The sequence below is a fragment of the Phodopus roborovskii genome, unplaced genomic scaffold (assembly GCF_943737965.1).
Source record: "Phodopus roborovskii unplaced genomic scaffold, PHOROB, whole genome shotgun sequence".
NCBI lineage: Eukaryota > Metazoa > Chordata > Mammalia > Rodentia > Cricetidae > Phodopus > Phodopus roborovskii.
The window spans coordinates 41,649,326-41,668,700 of NW_026126418.1; the positions used below are offsets into that span (position 1 = coordinate 41,649,326).

Consider the following 19,375-nt stretch of genomic DNA (forward strand, 5'->3'; position numbering starts at 1 on the left):
ATTATTTTTGTCAGGAAATCTTTGACTTAGTAAAACAGCATATTCATGCTTAGCCAAATAGTGAGGTATTATAACTTTTAATCTAGAATACAGAAATCCTGGTCTCTAATACCATTTCCTTTTCTCCATCCTTTCCAAAGTTATAGCCTTCAAGTGTGGAGAGAAATGCAAACACCACCTGTGCGCCCAGACTTTCCATTTCCTATCTAGGGCTTCAACATCACGAGGGATAAATCCCAGGTTCCTTGAGATGCTGTAATGCAGCCCCATATGATTCAGCAGAAGTGGGTAGCAGTTGGGCTTGATTAGTCTTGGCACGCACTATGTCACATCTCAGGAAAAGGCTCCAAGAGGACCACACACCTCCCAATTAGCCATGTCAGACTTGCATCTGGCTTTCTCTGTGTCCTTCAGTAGGAAGTCAATGCCACCCAGAGTGAGTTTCAGGATTATCCAACAGTGACTACATTATCAGGTAATATGGTAATTATGAGACATAGAATCTGCATGTGCTGAAGTCTGGCCATGATGTTCTTCCTGCCAATTTTCTATTTGCTATTACTGTATACTCCTGAACTTCCACTTTTACATCCTCCTAGTACAGAACCTATATAGCAGGCTTTTTCTTTTGGGCCATCAACCAGCTCCCAAATCATGACATGGAGACTTCTTTTTAGTTATGAATGCTTGGCCTTAGCTTATCCTCTTATGACTTAACCTATTTCTTTCTCTTCATCTATGTTTTGTCTCAGGGCTTTTTAACCTTTTCTTTCTGTATGTCCTGCTTTTCCTGCATCTTCTGTGTCTGTCTGGCTGGCACCTGGCTGTCTCCCTCTTTTACTCCCTTGTTTTCTTCTTCTCCTCTCTTGAGCCTAGATTTCTCTTTCTACTTATTCCCTCTGCCTGCCAGCCCCACCTATCCATCTCCTGCCTAGTTATTGGCTGCTCAGCTTTTTAATAGACCAATCAAGTACCTTCGGCAGGCAAGGTAAAATGTCAACACATCTTTTCATAATTAAACAAAAGCAGCAGAAACAAATGTAACACACCTTTAAACAGTTAAAGTAATATTCTATAGTATAACAAATGTAACACATCTTTACATAGTTATATGTTCACAACAGGGACCTTCAAGGTAGCCTGACTGGGGCTGGCCATATAGTTCAGATGTCAGAACACTTGGCTAACATACAGGAAGCCTGGGGCTCAATTTTCAATACTTCACACAACACAAATCATGCTTGTCAGTACGTGCTCATAATTCCAGCACATAGGGAATACAAAGCCAGCCCATACTAAGTGTTAGTACCCTTTCTCAAACAAAAGAAAACAAAATTTAAAAATAAGACAGACTAGCTCATCTCTCCCTTGGTCCAGGAGGTATGCTGAGTGACTTGAAATGTGGGGATGTCACTGGGGTTACAGTGGCTGCTGTCACCAGATATTGTAACAGAGTTGGCTGGAAAGGAAGCAGAATTTCTACCTCACTCACCCTTGCTTGCTACTTTGTTTTTATGAAGATGCCAAAGCCTTTCTTGTAGTTCATTCTCTCCCATCCCACACATTGTCCTACCAAATGTATGATGATGCTACAGTCTAGGTTCTCTGTTCTTTCCACTCTAATAGTCAAATAGCCCTAGAAGGATCACAGGCACAAGAATAAATGATCTCTAGAACATGTTCTCACCTAGACTGAGTTACTCTGAGTCCTTAGCCTTATCTTACATACCTTTATGTTCAAGATGCAGTGTACATCTAATGCAAACATGATGGGTATTTAATGTCAGATGAATAGATGGAATGATACATAGATGTAATTTCTAATTAACTGATTCAGTGCAAGCATTTCTCTTACCAGTTCACACACATTCCTTTGGCTGATATTCCTCTGTGTCTTTCACTTTGCTTTACTCTATTTCGTCTGAGTCTTTAAAATCTCTGTATGTTCTCATCTTTAAAGGTGATGTTAGCTGAACAACTTTTCCGCAAAGAGTTCAACCCATTTTTGAAGAAATGGTATCGCATTATTGGATTAAGTGGTGATACCCAGCTGAAAATATCGTTCCCAGAAGTTGTCAAATCTTATGATGTTATCATCAGCACAGCTCAGATCCTGGAGAATTCTCTCTTAAATCTAGAAAGTGGAGAAGATGATGGTGTGCAGCTGTCAGGTTTGTTGGAGTGATCATTTTTAGAAATATTAAAAACAGTAGCAGGGGCTTCTCCTTCAGTTATTTTTATATGATAAAAATTAACCCTAGCTTACTAAATTATTTTTTATTTCATAAGGCTTTTCATCAAAGTGCTCTATTTCTTGAACGTGAACAAAAACAGAAAAGTGTTTGACTTGATGGCTTGCTTTTGCACAAGTATATCATTACTAAATCAAGCATCAAGCACGAACTATGTTCTTCCATTACTTCTCTCTCTCTCACACATACACACACACACAAACACTTTCAGCTTAATTTTTGATTGACCCACAGCTTACCAGAGTTCTTCTGAATCCTTCTTTGAGAGATTAGTTGTTTTTCCTTTGTGCTATCATTCTGCTTGTGTCTCTCTGACAGAATAATTACATTATAATATATAAAATTACGTATATAATTTTTAATTTGATGATATACCCTACAACAACTATCATTTATTTATTTGTTTGTTTGTTTGTTTGTTTTGCTTTTTGAGGGTTTCTCTGTGTAGCTTTGTAGACCAGGCTGGCCTTGAACTCACGAAGTTCCCCTTGCTTCTGCCTCCAGAGTGCTAGGATTAAAGGCATGAACCATCACCTCCCAGCTACAATTATATTCTTTACTGTAGAATAAAACTACAGTCCTACTTATTTGGGATGGTTAAATGATTAAGAGAAAGACAGAGAAAAGTAAAAGTAAATCACAATAATTAATGCAAAGTTCAAACAACACAAAATCATCCCTCTTTAAATCGCATATGTTTCACTCAGTGTAACAAAAATAGAATTTGTTGGTCTAAAATTCAAATTTTATTCAAGAACAAAAGTGGAGCCCTGGGACAATTTTGTTTTTGTTGTTGTTTGTTTATTTGGAAGAAAGATGTGAATTTCACTAACACTTTCTGAATCTTGAGACAGTGATAGCAGCTAATAGGAACAGAGGCCCGATTAGCATACATAAACTTTGTTTTCATGGATGGTAATAATGGGGGAAGTCATGCCAGCAGACTGAGGCAGGACTGTACCAATATTCTGCCCAATGAAAGACACACAATGGCAGCTAATTCCTTTAGAGCATCAAGGTGTTTGTCTTATTGTACCATGCCATTTTGGGTAAACAGACCTTGTACCTTTTCTGTTAAGATTTTTCCCTCATTATCATTGATGAATGTCATCACACCAATAAGGAGGCCGTCTACAACAATATCATGAGGCGGTATTTGAAGCAGAAGTTGAAGAACAATAGCCTCAAGAAACAAAACAAACCAGTAATTCACCTGCCACAGATTCTAGGACTGACAGCTTCACCTGGTGTTGGAGGAGCCAAAAAGCAAGCGGAGGCTGAAAAACATATTTTAAATGTAAGTCATTGGGTTTGTGAATAACCAAACAAGTTGTGTCAAATGCCTAGGCTTCTTAGGATTTTAAGTAGTGTTGAGAGTTCAAGTGCCAAAATCATCAGTGAAATGAAGGCTATTTGCTTCGCCTCTAGAAAACAGCCTCAGTTTTCTACAACATGGTGATATCCTTCATAAATTCAAGCAATACAGAGCAATAACATAATTGTTATGAAGCTGGACATAATTAATGAGAAGGGCTACAGAGACGGCTCAGCCACTAATGGCTAAGCTCACAACCAAAATTAATGAGAAGTATGGGCTGAGTAGAATGCCTGTGTAGCTGTTTTACTTCTGCACTTAAACTTCATGATCTTCCTGATACAGAAACAGTTAAACACACATGTTGACAGTTTCCATTCCTGAAGGCTGTTACTCCATGACTTTCAAGGCAGCATGCTGTTTGTGTCTTTTTCCATTATGTTGTCAGTTTAGGATATCGGTTACTCCAATTAAAAGAGAGAAGAGGCAAATGTAGTGGTTCCTGCCTTTAATTCTGGCAAAAGGGAAGCAGAGCCAAGCAGATTGCTGGGAGTTCACATAGAGAGCTCCAGGCCAGCTAATACTGCTGAGTGAGACCCTGTCTCTAAAAAAGGGTTTGGGGATGTGTGTGGGTGGGAGGAGTGGGAAATAGAAATAGGAGGATCTTTTATTAAAGACGCAGTCATCAACTTTCCCTACTAGGGCTGCCATCACAATGCTGCTGTTGATTGAGCACCTGAGAAGCCTCTCAATTTAGGATGAACTCAGTAGAAATTATTAAAGTAAAAAGCATTCAGGAAAGGGTTGTCTCCAGGACATAACGTATTATGGAACTAAAGGCCTAACTTCTACCTAGGATCTCGGCACAAAGAGTAAGGCATCCCCTCCCTTTGTGCTGTCTTCTTTGTATGCAGAAAAGAATAAGGTTATAATGTATGAGCGTGAGCATGAGTGTGAATTCAGAAGCCTGATAGAATCAGGTAATAGTTACCACATAACTATACTGTTAATTTGCATAAATTGTTCTATTTTTCTAAGTCCTATATAACAGCTACAAAATGGAATTTAAAGACAAAAAGGAATTAGGACACACTTTTAGAAGACACCAAAACAAATATTATTGATCATTAGTTGATTAAATCCATAGTAAGTAATCCTAAAATGCTACAGTTAACAACAAATAATGTTGCATGTTACTTGAATAAAGTGTTATGCTATGTATTTATGCTAAAAACTACATGTTATACTTTACTGACACAGAATTATACATTCAGTAGCAAGAATACTTGAAATGTCTCTTTTCCAGATATGTGCCAATCTTGATGCATTTACCATTAAAACAGTGAAAGAGAATCTTGGTCAACTTAAACACCAAATAAAGGAACCATGCAAGAAATTTGTGATTGCTGATGACACCAGAGAAGTATGTTCTAAAACATTTCACATGAATTTGTCTGTCAACACTGTATTGAATTAAAAGATGGCATGGGCTATTTTACATTCACCAACTGAATATTTCCATTTAATATTTTTATCAAAAAGCCATCATTTTCCACTTTAAAAAACTTGTACAAGGCAGCAAAGACTCCACCGTTCTCCTTCTTCTGGCTTACATGGAAAGTAGCTCAGTACTTGACTACATCTGATTCTTGGAGGAGTGAAAGTATTGGGCTGGGGGAAAATGGATGGCTAAACTGGCGGGATTATAGGAGTCAATGCCCTCTTACTGTCTTGGTGTTTTCCGGGATTGGTTTTCTGACATTTGAAGGAGCCATTTTGTGGCAGTTAGGAGTACCAATAGGAATTCTCATTTGTGTATTCCCCCCTTTGGAAAATAATGATTATAAAAATACAAAGTGAAATATTTAATATACCAATGCTTTTCTGGTGAATATTTTCACTAATTAAAAAAAAATAGCTTCTTTTTTTCCCCTTAACTTTTAAAATTACTTTTCATTAAAGTTTGATGCATGGAGAACATTGACCAAACATTAAAAAATTCATATAAAGAAACAGTAAATTATAGGAGAAAAGCACAAAATGTGCCTATGGATTTTCATAAATTTACCAAACATAAAAAAAATTCTGATAAAGAAACAAAGAAACAGTACATCACAACCTCCTTCTCGCTCTAGTCCCCATGCCAAGAGAAACTATTATTTTTGACTGATTTTGAACTTTATCCAATTTGAATCATGTAACATATATGCTTTCATATCTGGATTTTTTCCAAACAATGTCAATTGCTTTCATTTTGAAAGTAATAGTAGAGAAACCTAGTATTCACACAGGAATGTTACCTAAATACAATTAAAAATTTTCTAAATAATTGTGACATTAACTCAATAAACATCTGTAGTTGCCTTTAACTTTCAAGGTTTGTGATACTCACTTTACGTTTTTAAAAAATTTAGATTGGCAATTTTATGATAGAGATTTATGGTGTCAGGACTGGTGTGTCCTGAAGGTAGAGGCAAAATGATAAAACCAAAAGTAATGAACAAAGGAGTGATCAGAGACTGTTCTGCTATATTGTCTAGTTAGTGACTCTGAACCAGTTACATTACAATGTGTAAATTACTTTCACAAAGACAATGCCATTTCAAACAACTTTAGTAATATATATTATATGGTTTTAGAATCCATTTAAAGAGAAACTTCTGGAAATTATGACAAGCATCCAGACTTACTGCCAAATGAGTCCAATGTCAGATTTTGGAACACAGCCTTACGAACAATGGGCCATTCAAATGGAAAAAAAAGGTAATTTGGGTTTTGATATAACAGTTTTTTCCTTGTTTACACCAAGATTTAAGATGATCCTCTCAGACTCAGAAGCAATCTGAAGGCAGATGGAGCATCCAGTAGAATTTATGTTTTGTGTGTAGGGCAAGCCCACACATGTTCAAGCCCCTCATCTAAGGAAAGAGGTGTCAATTCATCCAGTTTTCACTTTCATTTATTATATATAAAGTACTAAGGCAGCTATCAACAGCTCTGCCTCCAAAGGCAATTTTCCTGACGTGTTTTTCAAGCTGTGCAGATATGTTTCAGGTCCACATTCCTGCTCACACTGAGCTCAAGCAGCAAGCTTTGGCATTGAAAAACACCCCCTTTAGAACCCATGGCACATATGAAGCCTTGCCCATTCCAACACCACAATAAAGCTGGCTTCTGAGCCATAACCTATTCAGGTTTATAACAGCTATAGGATGGTTCTCTCTCTTTGCCTCACTCATAGAGTTTATTCTTCCACAGCCGCTAAAGATGGAAATCGCAAAGACCGTGTCTGTGCAGAACATTTGAGGAAGTATAATGAAGCCCTACAAATCAACGACACAATCCGAATGATTGACGCATACAGCCACCTAGAAACTTTCTACAATGATGAGAAAGAGAAGAAGTTCGCAGTCCTAGAGGACAGTGATGAGAGTGAAGATGATGCTAGCAGTCACGATGATGAACTTAAGGACAATGTAAAGAAGTCTTTGAAGCTGGATGAAACAGATGAATTTCTCATGAATTTATTCTTTGGTAAGACTCAATATAACACAGATCCCATGTCCCTGCACTGACCTCTCAGACAGGGACTCACTCCTTTCCTTGAGTTTTTCAGAACACCTTCAAAATTCATCTTAAACGAAAAGGATTCTCTTGAAGACTATAGTTGATAATTGATATCACAGGTTAACTTTTAATTGTGTGCTCATAATTAATCATTTGCTCATCTGGTTTCATTGCCAAGACAATTGCAATTAATTAATTAAATAGTCTGAGCACTAAATATATCACAAGACAATTGCAATTAATTAATTAAATAGTCTGAGCACTAAATATATCACAAGAGTACCTACAGATGAGTCCTGTCTTACTGCATTATTATGTAAAAACTGCCAGTGCAAAATTTTTGTTTAACTTACTGATGCAAACTAATTTTATTTTTAATAGCTTTTAAGTTCATTTTTTCTTTAATTAACCAATAGAAATTAGACATATGTATGGTGCACAATAGGGTATGTGTGTGTGTGTGTGTGTGTGTGTGTGTGCATTTAGCAGAGTAGCTAAATCAAGCTAATATCATTAATAATTACTCTTAAAGATAACAAGAAAATGTTGAAAAAATTAGCTGAAAACCCAAAATATGAAAATGAAAAACTCATTAAATTAAGAAAAACTATACTGGAACAATTCACAAAGACTGAGGAATCATCTCGAGGAATTATTTTCACAAAAACTCGGCAGAGCACCTATGCACTCTCCCAGTGGATTATGGAAAATGAAAAGTTTGCAGAGGTTGGAGTCAAAGCACATCATTTGATTGGAGCAGGACATAGCAGTGAGGTCAAGCCCATGACACAGGTATGGCATCCTTTCAGAGTTTGTTTCCTACACCTGAGCATGTCTTTTCTCATTGCTTGTAATGTTTCTCAATTCTTCCACCACCTCACAGATTCACAAGGGGGCTCTTGTTTCTGGCATTTGGAATTGGTGGTAGGCTAATAACATTAAGTGTCACCTCCGAATTCCCCTTGCTTTTTACACAGTCACAGGGACTTCTGAAGATTGGCGCCTCTTATAAAAATGAGTAACTTTTACCTTAACCACATCAAGAAATGTTTGCAATATAAAATCCAGTGGGAATTCAAAACTGCACAGGATGTGTGGATTACAATCAAAGTTGTACAAATGTTTGTAAGGTGAAATCTGTAAGACGCTAGAAGAGTTAATGTACTGGCTGTGTTAAGGACAGCCAGTCTTGAGGTTTCTGTTCCTTTGTTGATTTTTAAAAAGTATTTATTGTATGTACAGTAAAAACCACTTCTGAGGAAAAAAAAAAGACACTTGTAAACTGTTTTAAACATTTAAACATGTAAGTTGTTTAAATATTCTTCTGAAAGCTAAGTTTCCCTGGAGTCTTGCTTGGGGAGGGGATGCTTCGTTGATAGCCATCTTTGTTGCACACAGTGGAACAAGCCAAATCCATTTAGTGTTTAAGAAAAGAGAACTCGAAATCTCCCACTATGACACTAAATAGTTGTGCATACCCAGGGATAGGTCCTCATGTGGTTTAAAGCTAGAGGCTGCCAGACCTGCAGTCTCACCTTGTGAGCTAGAAAGGAATAACAGTCAGGCACATACTTGATCTGAGGGCCTAGCCTTGAACCTGGAATTTCATATTCAAGTATTCTTTGAAATGAAGGCACAGGTGTATGTTAAAATCAAATGCGTGGTTTTTTGTTTTTGTTTTTTTTTGTTGTTGTTTTTAATTAATGTGGTGAAGGAATAAGGTAGAAGTGGCCAAAGGTTTGTCAAGGACCTTTCTAGCATGTTCCTCCACAGTGATGAGACAAACAAAAGCTCACATTAACCTTTAAGAAGAAAGGAGCTGGGCAGTGGTGGTGATAGCCTTTAATCCCAGCACTGGGGAGGTAGACCAGCCTGGTCTACAAGAGCTAGTTCCAGGACAGGCTCCAAAGCCACACTTGGTCTAGAAGGCTAATTTTGCTTAATTTATAAGGATAAAAGTGAGCACTGAATGTCCCAGAAGCTGGCAACTTTGATGAGGCTTGTGAGGGAATAAAGGAGCACTGACCATCCATGTCAGATGGGATTTGTGCTAAGCTGCTTTTCCAATGCAAAGGTTAGAAGTCAGATCTCAATAGACTTATATTAACCTCTGAAGTTCCCATTTTTAAAAAATACTCTCTGTGATTAGGCTTTAATCACATAGTCATCCACTTTTCATTTTGATTGTCTTTTGTCTAGAACTTGTATTTTCTCTGGCTAAAGTTAAATCTTCCTCAAAGTAAAATTAAAGAGTAACACTGCTTCCTACTGTTCCAGCTCCCCTCCCTGTATCCTTTCTGGAATGTTCCATAGTTGTCCCCTCCCCACTTCCCTGATGATTCTTAAAGTGATCAATTGTAATATCCATGGTAAATTATCTCTGTCCCAAAACTGAAATAAATGGTTTAGTGAATTTAAGTCCCTAAATATCAGACTCTCGGGTTAATGTATTGAAAGGTAAACCTTATTTTACCCTGTCCCTGCCAAACCTTTTCTCAGCCAGCAATACCTCTCCCTTTTCTTCCTCCCAAATCGCCCATCAATTTATTTCCTTGGCATAAAGAATGTTCTTCCCACCTCCAGACTGCAGGATGGAAATATTTTTGTTATTGTGTGGTAATCCCAGATTGGAAATCAAATGTTGTCTCACCATCATGTCTTTGTTCATTGCCAAAAACAGATGGCAGCAAATCCATGTATGATCTAATCCTCTGATTTACACTGACCAGTTGCAATTTATTAATTCTTCTCCTAATTAGAAGATCCGAATGTGTTTAGCATCACAAAATTTAATTTATTAAAATGTTTCCACAGAATGAACAAAAAGAAGTCATTAGTAAATTTCGCAGTGGAAAAATAAATCTGCTGATCGCTACTACAGTGGCAGAGGAAGGCCTGGATATCAAAGAATGCAATATCGTTATCCGTTATGGCCTTGTCACTAATGAAATAGCCATGGTCCAGGTATGTTCAGAGATCACTACTATCTAACGGGTTCTCTCTATCCCTGTGTTCCTGTGTGTATTCTACCCTTCTACTAAAACAACACAAAACCCTGTTAACTTTAAGTATATGCCAGTGTTTAAAGACCAGTCTTTAAAAACCATAAGGGAAAGCCTTTTGTACAACTGTTGTTTGTTGAACTATGATGGCAACCTCTTACAATGTAACTAACAAGCCTATTTTGGTTGCTATTTCCATGTCCTGAGATTTTCCAAGACCATGCATAATATTGGCCCCTGTTACAAGGATCAAAAGAGGCCTCCTCAGTCTTAAGATATCAGTGAGCCCCTATGGGATCAGGAATGTGAGCCACACTGTCCACAAATGTCTGACAAAGAAACCCATTGAGACCTCAGGGAGCCCTGCAGCTCTTTGTTTATTGCCTCCAGCCACTCAACTTTTCTGCATATTTAGTTTTCCATAAAATATTGAGTGGGGTTACCACTAAGATAAGTAAATGACTAATTCTCAGCTTAGGCCCAAATGTCACAGTCCTTACCCACACTAACAATGTCATGGTGTGTAGAAGAGTTATCACAAAGAAAATGTGTGACATTCTCCTTTGAACATGGAAGGAGTTTTATTTCATCTTTTGGTGGATGACAAGTTACTGAAGATGAAGGTCATTGGGCAGCTATCCTGCTAGAAAGCAAGGTTATTTCGGGAAGTGATCAGTATATAAGTCAGAGTTTTCCGACTACAATTAGGAAAGCAGTTTGCCCGAAAAATAGTACTAAGGTTGACAGTTAAGCTCTTGAGCTAGGCACCCAAGCTTCTGCTACTGAAAATGTGTCTCTGTTGCTCCCTGTGATCAGTTGGGTCTGGTGAGTTCCACCTTGTCAGATTGATTATGCTCCATTGAGTGGCCCTGGTACCTAGCCATGCACACATAGGCAGCACTGAATGAGTGGCAGTAGTTGTCATTAAAAATCAAGGAGAGGGCATGGAGGTGGATGTAGAGGAAGGGAAGAGACTTGTGTCGGAGGGAGCAAATGGGAGGTGAATATTATCATAGTTTGTTGTTTACATAAAGGAAAGTTTCAGAGAACAAAAAACAAAATGATGTGCCTAACTTTTACCTTCATATGGAGCCCACAGAAATTTGACTCTTTATTGTGTATGTTTCCCAGGGAGGGGGTTAAAGTCCAAAGTAGGCTGACAGGAACACTTTGGTGTGCTCAGAAGCCCTGGTGCCAAGGCCAGAGATATGTCTTGTCTTCATTCATCCTCCTTCCAAATAGGTGGCTTCACTGGTCCAAGCCACTGCTCAGGTTTTTTTTGTGGTTGATGACAGTTGCTCCCGGTGCTATGGAGCTATAAGGGTGGTATATTATTTTGGCTTCCTAGAGTTGTCAAAAATCATTCTAGAACATTGCATTAAAGCACATTTAAGTCTGAAAAAGTTTATCTACAAGTCATGGGTAATGACTACCTTTTCTAAGAATGGAGAGATCATTTGCAGACTGTGATACCCACCAAAGACTATCTTCCCAGGCCCAAACCCAGACAGCTCATAGCAAGACCCAGAACTTCCTTTGTTTCTGTTCCCAGGCCCGTGGTCGAGCCAGAGCTGATGAAAGCACCTATGTCCTGGTTACCAGCAGTGGCTCGGGAGTTACTGAACGGGAGATCGTTAATGATTTCCGAGAAAAGATGATGTATAAAGCTATAAACCGAGTTCAAAATATGAAGCCAGAGGAGTATGCACGTGAGGTTTGTTCTTGGCCCACTGCTAAATTTGGTTTTCATCTGAAAATGACTACATTTGGTTGCCACTGATGTTTATGTGGCTACTTCTCCAGATAGAGTTACCAACTCCTATGTGAAGATTTGTTCTTAGCCCAGAATCACACAAAGCCCCAAGATCGATGGGAGGGCAGGGAATGATGAAGGAATTTTGATCATTCCAGGGAACCAAACATCAACTTTGGTAATATAAATTTAGGCTGCCCTTTTCTAGAAAGACTTGTGCAACTCACTCATTCAAGCCTACCTGGTAATTCCAATCCATGTGTACAAACACAGAAATATTTATAAAACACCTATTGTCTGCCAGACAGTATTCTGAAAACAGAGAACATGCTGACAGACAAGACATAATACTCTTGCCATGTGAAGTAGAGATGGCAATGTGTGCTGTTGGGATGGGGGAGGAACAACAGTAAACACAAATTTAAAGGCATCAAGCATATCATACATGAGTTATGGAATTAGGATAGGATTGTGTAGCCAGGCTTGGTGGTTCATGTCTGCAACCCTGGCATTCAGAAGGCTGAGGCAAGAGGCTTACTCCATGAGCTTGAGGCTATCTTGTACTACCCTCAGTGCCAGCCTGGGCTACAGAGTGATTTCTACTTCAAAATAACACAAAACAAAACAAAAAACTCAGCGTAGTAGAGTATGATGGCTACTTTTGAGAAGTTCCACTCAGAGATTGACATTGAGGCCGGTTCTGAATGATTAAAATGTGTGCAATGTGTCATATATCTGATTCTCAGTTTACTAACAGTTATTTGAATTGGGTAAAGGAACACAGTGGGGAAAAAAGAATATATTTATACAATATTTCAGGAAACTCTCATACCACTGAAGTAAAGACTGTAACTCCTATAATAGCAAACAATCCATTTAGAAGAAAATTCACACCCTTGCATATGGGTGTGAATGTTAGTTTCTTAACATTAGAATTGGCTCTACCCTAAATAGAGTTTTAGGGAAGAGATGCTTTCAAATTGGTGTGCAAAGTATATAACCAACTCCAAGGTTTCCTGGCCCAGGTTTTCATACAAACATACATTTTAAACCCCCTTAAATACAAAACAAACCAAACCAAACATTTTTTCACTAAATAATCTTACTATAAAGTTAGCCCCTCATATTTATGACTACAGAGAATGACTCAGTGAGAATCTTATAAAAGCTGTTGTTTTAAGACTAAGTTCTTTAGATCAATTATAGGAAAATCTACCCTTCACAGGTCAGAGTCTCCTCATCTGTAGACTCAAACAATGTACTAGCTAGCCTTTTATTACATTATCGAAATAATCAAGGTAGGCCAATTTATAATGTAAGGAGGTTTATGAGTTTGACTGAGAGTTAAAGCCATAGGCCTAAGAACATGGAAGGCTCTGTGAGGCCTCACCCCAATCTGATATCACATTATGGCAAGAATGCATATGTATCTAAAATTCTTTGTGCTCTCTTTGTCCTTACAAAGCCACCAGAATTCAATCCTGTGGGTTCAACCCCTTAAATCCTGATCCAAGTTAATCTTTTCTCAAGGGCCCCATTTCTAAGCATACAACTAGATTAAGTTTCACTTCTAATACTATTAACACAAGACTTTGTGGACTCAATCCATGCATGAATATAGAGGTGCCTGCAGTATTGAAATGATAACAAATAACCCATTTAGGACCCCCCAGAAGGTTCTATCATTCTCAGTCTCCCTTAAGCAAGAGATCTGTTGCCTCAAGACTTCTCCAGTGGATGGAAGAGAAAGAACAGCAAGGAAGTAGACCATGTACACTGCCGTTATACTCAAAGCTCCCAAAAAGAATTGCTACTTATTAGTTACTGAGAGAGCAACTCTCCAGTTTTAAATGCCCTTTCAACAGTGTGTAGGCAAACACTGACAAAAAGGGAGAGTGAACACATTAGACAAAGTCTATTTTGCATGTCATAAAATGGCAGTCTTACTGAAAAGTTAAAATTATATCAGACATCAAGAATGAACTCAAATATCTCCCACCACTTGACCCAGCACCTTTTACTTCATCCTTTCATTGTATTTGGAGTTGGGTCGACATTGACTACTGTAGAAGATGATATACTAAGTTCATCTGGAACTGTTGTCTCTTCATGTTTAGAGTACAATTATCTAAGATATGTAAATTTCATCTCATTTACTTCTACAAAACTATGAGAAATACTTAATTCACTATTCTCTTCTACACACAGATTTTGACATTGCAGGTACAAAGTATCTTGGAAAAGAAAATGAAAATCAAAAGAAGTATTGCAAAGCATTATAATAACAATCCATCATTAATAACACTACTCTGCAAAAATTGTAGTATGCTAGTCTGCTCAGGAGAACACATCCACGTAATTGAGAAGATGCATCATGTCAACATGACCCCGGAATTCAAGTGAGTGCAGCAAGATCCATCTTTAAATTTCTTTAGTAGAGGTGAGGTCAATGGCATTGCAAACATTATGCTTGCATAGTGGAAGTGAGATTTTCTTTCTGCTCACAACTTTCCCTTTTGTAATCCCTCACATACAACCTTGTCTCTTGTGTCTGTTTTGAAAGTAATCTCCCTCGAGACAAGGAGTAAATCTAAGACACAAAGCCATTTGGATACAAGATATTTAATTTATGGATGTCCATACCTATTTCAATTATTTTGAATGACTGAAAAGTTAAAATAATAGCAGACTTCAAAGGAGACCCAGAGACAGTGTGGCATTTAGGAGGTATGTGTAAGATGGTGACATCCATCTGATTTGTCACAGAAATCCTAGGTAGAAAAAGATAAGAAAGAACAAAGTACAAGATAACAGCCATGTGGGTGATCATCAAGCCCAATATGATGAACCCATGGGTGCTTATTGTTATTTTGTCAAGTCTCACCAGTGACTCTTCCTGTGTGGTCATTTTAGGAGACTCTACCTTGTAAGAGAAAACAAAGCACTACAAAAGAAATTTGCTGATTATCAAGCAAATGGAGAGATTATCTGCAAATGTGGCCAGGTAAGTAAACTCTAGTGGGCTGAGTTTTACTTTGGCCAAAAGGAGTAATAAATTGAATGGGCATTTGATTTTCTCTCTCTCTCTCTTTTGTTTTCTAGACTTGGGGAACAATGATGGTACACAAAGGTTTAGATTTGCCTTGTCTCAAAATAAAGAATTTTGTAGTGGATTTCAAAAATAACTCATCAAAGAAACAATATAAGAAGTGGGTGGAATTGCCTATCAGATTTCCTGATCTTGACTGCTCAGAATATTGCTTGTGTAGTGATGAAGACTAGATCTTGATTCATGATTATTTTAAAATGTTGCCAACTCAAGATTCAGTATGATTTTGATTGATGTTCTCATTACACCACTGAACTAATGCCAGACTATATTAATGATGGTTTTGTTTTGTTTTAATGTATGTAAAAGATGCAATGTACTCTCCTTACTGGTTGTATATGTAATTGTTACATTGTCAATATGCTAAGATCTGGAATCATCTAGGAGATGGGCTTCTGCAAATGCCCATAAGGGATTGTCTTAACTTAACTAAGGTAGGAAGACCTGCCCACTGTGGGGGCTCCCATTCTCCAGGCTTGAGTCCTGGACTGTATGTAACTGAGAAAACTAGCTGAACCCACATTTGCATTTCTCTGCCTCTGTGTCACTCATTTTTACAATCAAATTTCCCTCCTCGGTTCATTCTTCTTCACCAGCCTCCCTATGAGTGAAACATCAATTACACTATCTGCTCTGCTTTTATTAGCTTGCTTGTACAACAAATGGACATGTTTCATGGTTTTATATACACCAATTTATTATAGCAGCTGCTCTGTAGGTCCAACATCTAGATGTAGTTTTCTCACAAGGCCAAAATCAAGGTTTTGGCCAGATTGTTCTCATCCAGAGGCCTTCAAGGAAGTAACCACTTCCATGCTCATTCAGAATTTGTTTCTGCATAGCTGTCTGGCTAGGATTTCTGCTTTCTTATTATATTTCCACCAGGAATTGCTCTCACATCCCAGGAATGCTTTATTCTGTGGCCTCTTCAGAAATCCAACCCAGCACATATCATGTGTTTCTTCAGGGCCAGCATGACAAACTTCCAAAGCTGCTAAGGAATCTTAAGTAAGTTACCTAGAGTAACAAGGGTACAATACATTACGTTTTGAATTAGGCATCTTATTGATAGGGAGGTGTGATAGGGAATCTCACTTGTCAATTTGATAAAATCTGCAGTCATCTGGGGTAAGATCCTCCAGGCATGCCTGTCTATTCCGCGTGGCTAATAGGTCCTGACCACACTCAAAGCAAGGAATTGATTCAGGGTGTGATGCATGAACTGACATAATTTGGGAAGGAATCTTAGGGATCATTTTAGAATTCTAGCATCATACCATTTGTCCCTATTTTGCTAATATATTGTGTATTCATAGGCAAGCACTTTGATGAACAGGAAGCACTATATAGTAGACAGTGTCACCAAATGCAGCATCAAGCAGTATCAGTCTTGCTTCCTCAGCTTTCACTTCTTCAAACCCAGTATCATTCTGGAATGCCACCTAATCACAGAACAGTGGCTAAACTGAGAGCAGGTCTAATGCATGCAAGATTACCAGTATCCACAGACAGAGTAGCTTACACTCATACTAGCCTTTACATGGGGTTTAGCAGAGAACTAATGTTGAAGGTTTAGCGTAGGGAATGAAGAACAAAAGCTCCCCACATTCTGGCTGAAGGGGGTGTGATCACCTTGGAGGGTGATACAATAAATGTATTATTTGGGGTGGAAACAGGGCCAGCTGTCTTCACTACAGGGCCTGTACCAAGCAGTAATAGAACCTCTCCATTGTCACAGAAGAGCCATGATTGGAGATCATAACTTGAACCAGCCATGTGAACTGACACCAAGTCTCATTGATGGTTTGCTCCATGGAAACAACTACCTCTGATGAAAAAGGGAATGAAGACAGAATTCTTTTGTGGTTTTTGATCTATTAGTTTAATTCCATATTAAGGTGTCTTGAATATTTTTATGATGAGACTTGAGCTGAGATGAATATACTAATCAGAGCTCTTGGGAATATAAACAAATAAAAGTTGGTTTTCTTAAAATATCTTAAAAATTCCATCTGACTCTATTTAAAGTATTTCTATATTCTAAAATGTTTTGGAAATCATGCAAGAAACCAAATATCTAAGATATCTAAATGGATCACTGTACCCTAACATATGTACTCTGTTTTTTGGGTATCAACAAATACTGGGCTTTTTTTTGCCAACGTTCTCTCATGTTTTTCAATAAAAAGAGTTGTTGCTTCTTTAAAGTTAAAGGTGTATATTTCAGATATGCTATAATTTAATATGTAATGACACTTAGCAACTTGAACTATAGAAGACATTTTATTTAAAAGCAACTATAACTGTTGTATTTTGATTAATCATTACTGAATAATAGTGTAGAATCCTTAATATCATAATGTTGATTAATGAATGTACCTGGAAACAAAGTCATTAGTCTGGCTTTAGAATGTCTTAGTTTTAGTTCTTTAGTTTTTAAATGGCTTTCAGAAACTCCTTTTCACACATACATCTGTGTTTTTTCTCCTGAACCCTAAGCGGTTGGATTAAAGGTTCCTAACCACCCTAACATTTTCATGGTTTGTGATTCTGGCTCCCTGCCCATACTTTTGTTCTAAAGCATAGTCCATGAATATGAAATGATTTCTCAAAAGCTAATAGTACATGTCACAAGTGTTCAAAGTAAAACATGCTATAAAAGAAGTAGGTATTTTCTTCTTTGCAATTCAATAGCCACTATAGCAGAAAGTCCTGTCTTGGAGAAAACAAGTCCCAGATGTTGTTTACAACTCAACTGAAGATGCCAAGGGAGAGGCAGAGTTCTTCTTGCCCTTATGGTTTCCAAGATATGAGAGTCTCAAATACATTGAGAAGTTATGGAAGAACAACCAAAGAGAAAGATAAATATCTGCATTATCCAAGTTAAATCACCTACTGGGTACCTTTGACATTTTATTCCTTAGCTAATGCTCCTGCTACAGTATTTTCTAGTCACTCAGAACCTTACTCAAAAATTAAATCATTCTTTGCCACTTCCCCTTCAGCATATATCTTTCATGATTTTTTTCAAAACAAAATCCAGATGTCACTTCCCAGAATTCAGTTACATCTACATTTTCAAAACAGAAATGGAGAGGGCTTTTAAGGAAACTATTGCTCACTCACTCTTAGCATAAATACTCATGAAATTGGTAAACAAGTATGTGAGTCAGAGCAATAAGCACAAAACAAGACACAGACTTGATGCTGTTCTAAGAATTCTAAGAATTATAATGTTAATTAGAAACTTATTTTTTTGCCTTATTTAGTCTTGCTAGATATGTCTTTGTTTTTGTAATTAGAGTGTGTAATAAAATAAATGAAGATATAGGTCATTACTAGTTTGGGGACTTTGAGATTAAACCACTAAACTCTTTGAAGCCAAAGGAAATAATAACTATCTTGAAGAAATATAGGCACTGAACTGAACAAAGCCAACAGTTATCATGTACAAGAAATAACCATGGAGCACAGTAGGAGTTGCTAGAAGAGCCAAAACATCTACAGTAGTCAAAAATTTAGAAAGAGCATAGTAATCGTACATTTTAGATCTGCATTTGATCTTTAAGTAAAATGCATGCAAAATTGAAGTCTCTCATATCAACACTTATCATAGAGGGGGCCATCCCAAGAAGTAGCAATAACCAATATTATTATTGTTAATATGTCATTCATGGTGGCTAAGGAGAGGATTTAGTCTCTACATGCAAAACAAAGATCAACATAAAAATAAATATTGTATTCAATCAATGGCTTTCAGACTTAACTAGGTATATCTAAGAATGGTTTTAATTATGTTCTGTGTTCACCTCAAGAATTGATAGTAATGCTGCATCAATGATTGAGTTAGGAACTACATGAGAAGAGAAACTGAGTTATCATTAATAATGCTTGAATAGCACAATTAATAGTTGCTTTCTGTTTGTTCCTAAGTCCTTAAACTTTTTCTTAGATCCTAAGATATAAAATGTGAAATATGGATCCTTTTCCAGAGTTCAGCTTGCTGGGTCTGACTGATCCTCCCCACTCCTCACATTGGTCCCAACCCCCAGCGCTAGTACCAAACTCCAGGCCTGGGCCAGGAATCCAGTTCCAAATGGTCAGTCCTGAAGGTATACACATACAAATAAAAATTGATATACACATACAAATCCAATACAAACTGAACAGGTTGTGTTTATATATATTTAAGAATACACATAGATATAACAGCAATTCAAGAAAAAGAGGCTATGAATTTGAAAGAGAATAATGATGACATGGTAGAGGTTGGAGGAGGGAATTGGGGGAGACGTAATGACATCATAATCTTAGAATGAGATATGAAAATGTTGTAGATACTCTTTGCAATATTTACAAAACTTCCAAGTTTTACCA

At 37.5% G+C, this 19,375-nt stretch overlaps 1 protein-coding gene across 1 annotated transcript in view; it reads left to right on the plus strand.

Moving 5' to 3' along the window:
* Ifih1 (interferon induced with helicase C domain 1) overlaps nt 1–16,995 on the plus strand; it is a 51,894-nt gene extending 34,899 nt beyond the window's left edge. The window contains exons 6-16 of the mRNA XM_051184576.1: nt 1,961–2,171; nt 3,332–3,549; nt 4,874–4,990; nt 6,207–6,330; nt 6,826–7,101; nt 7,667–7,926; nt 9,949–10,098; nt 11,689–11,850; nt 14,098–14,288; nt 14,803–14,893; nt 14,992–16,995. Of these exons, the coding sequence (XP_051040533.1) occupies nt 1,961–2,171; nt 3,332–3,549; nt 4,874–4,990; nt 6,207–6,330; nt 6,826–7,101; nt 7,667–7,926; nt 9,949–10,098; nt 11,689–11,850; nt 14,098–14,288; nt 14,803–14,893; nt 14,992–15,171 (1,980 nt within the window). The 3' untranslated portion in view covers nt 15,172–16,995. The remainder of the gene's footprint in view (nt 1–1,960; nt 2,172–3,331; nt 3,550–4,873; nt 4,991–6,206; nt 6,331–6,825; nt 7,102–7,666; nt 7,927–9,948; nt 10,099–11,688; nt 11,851–14,097; nt 14,289–14,802; nt 14,894–14,991) is intronic.
* The last annotated feature ends 2,380 nt before the right edge of the window (nt 16,996–19,375 follow it).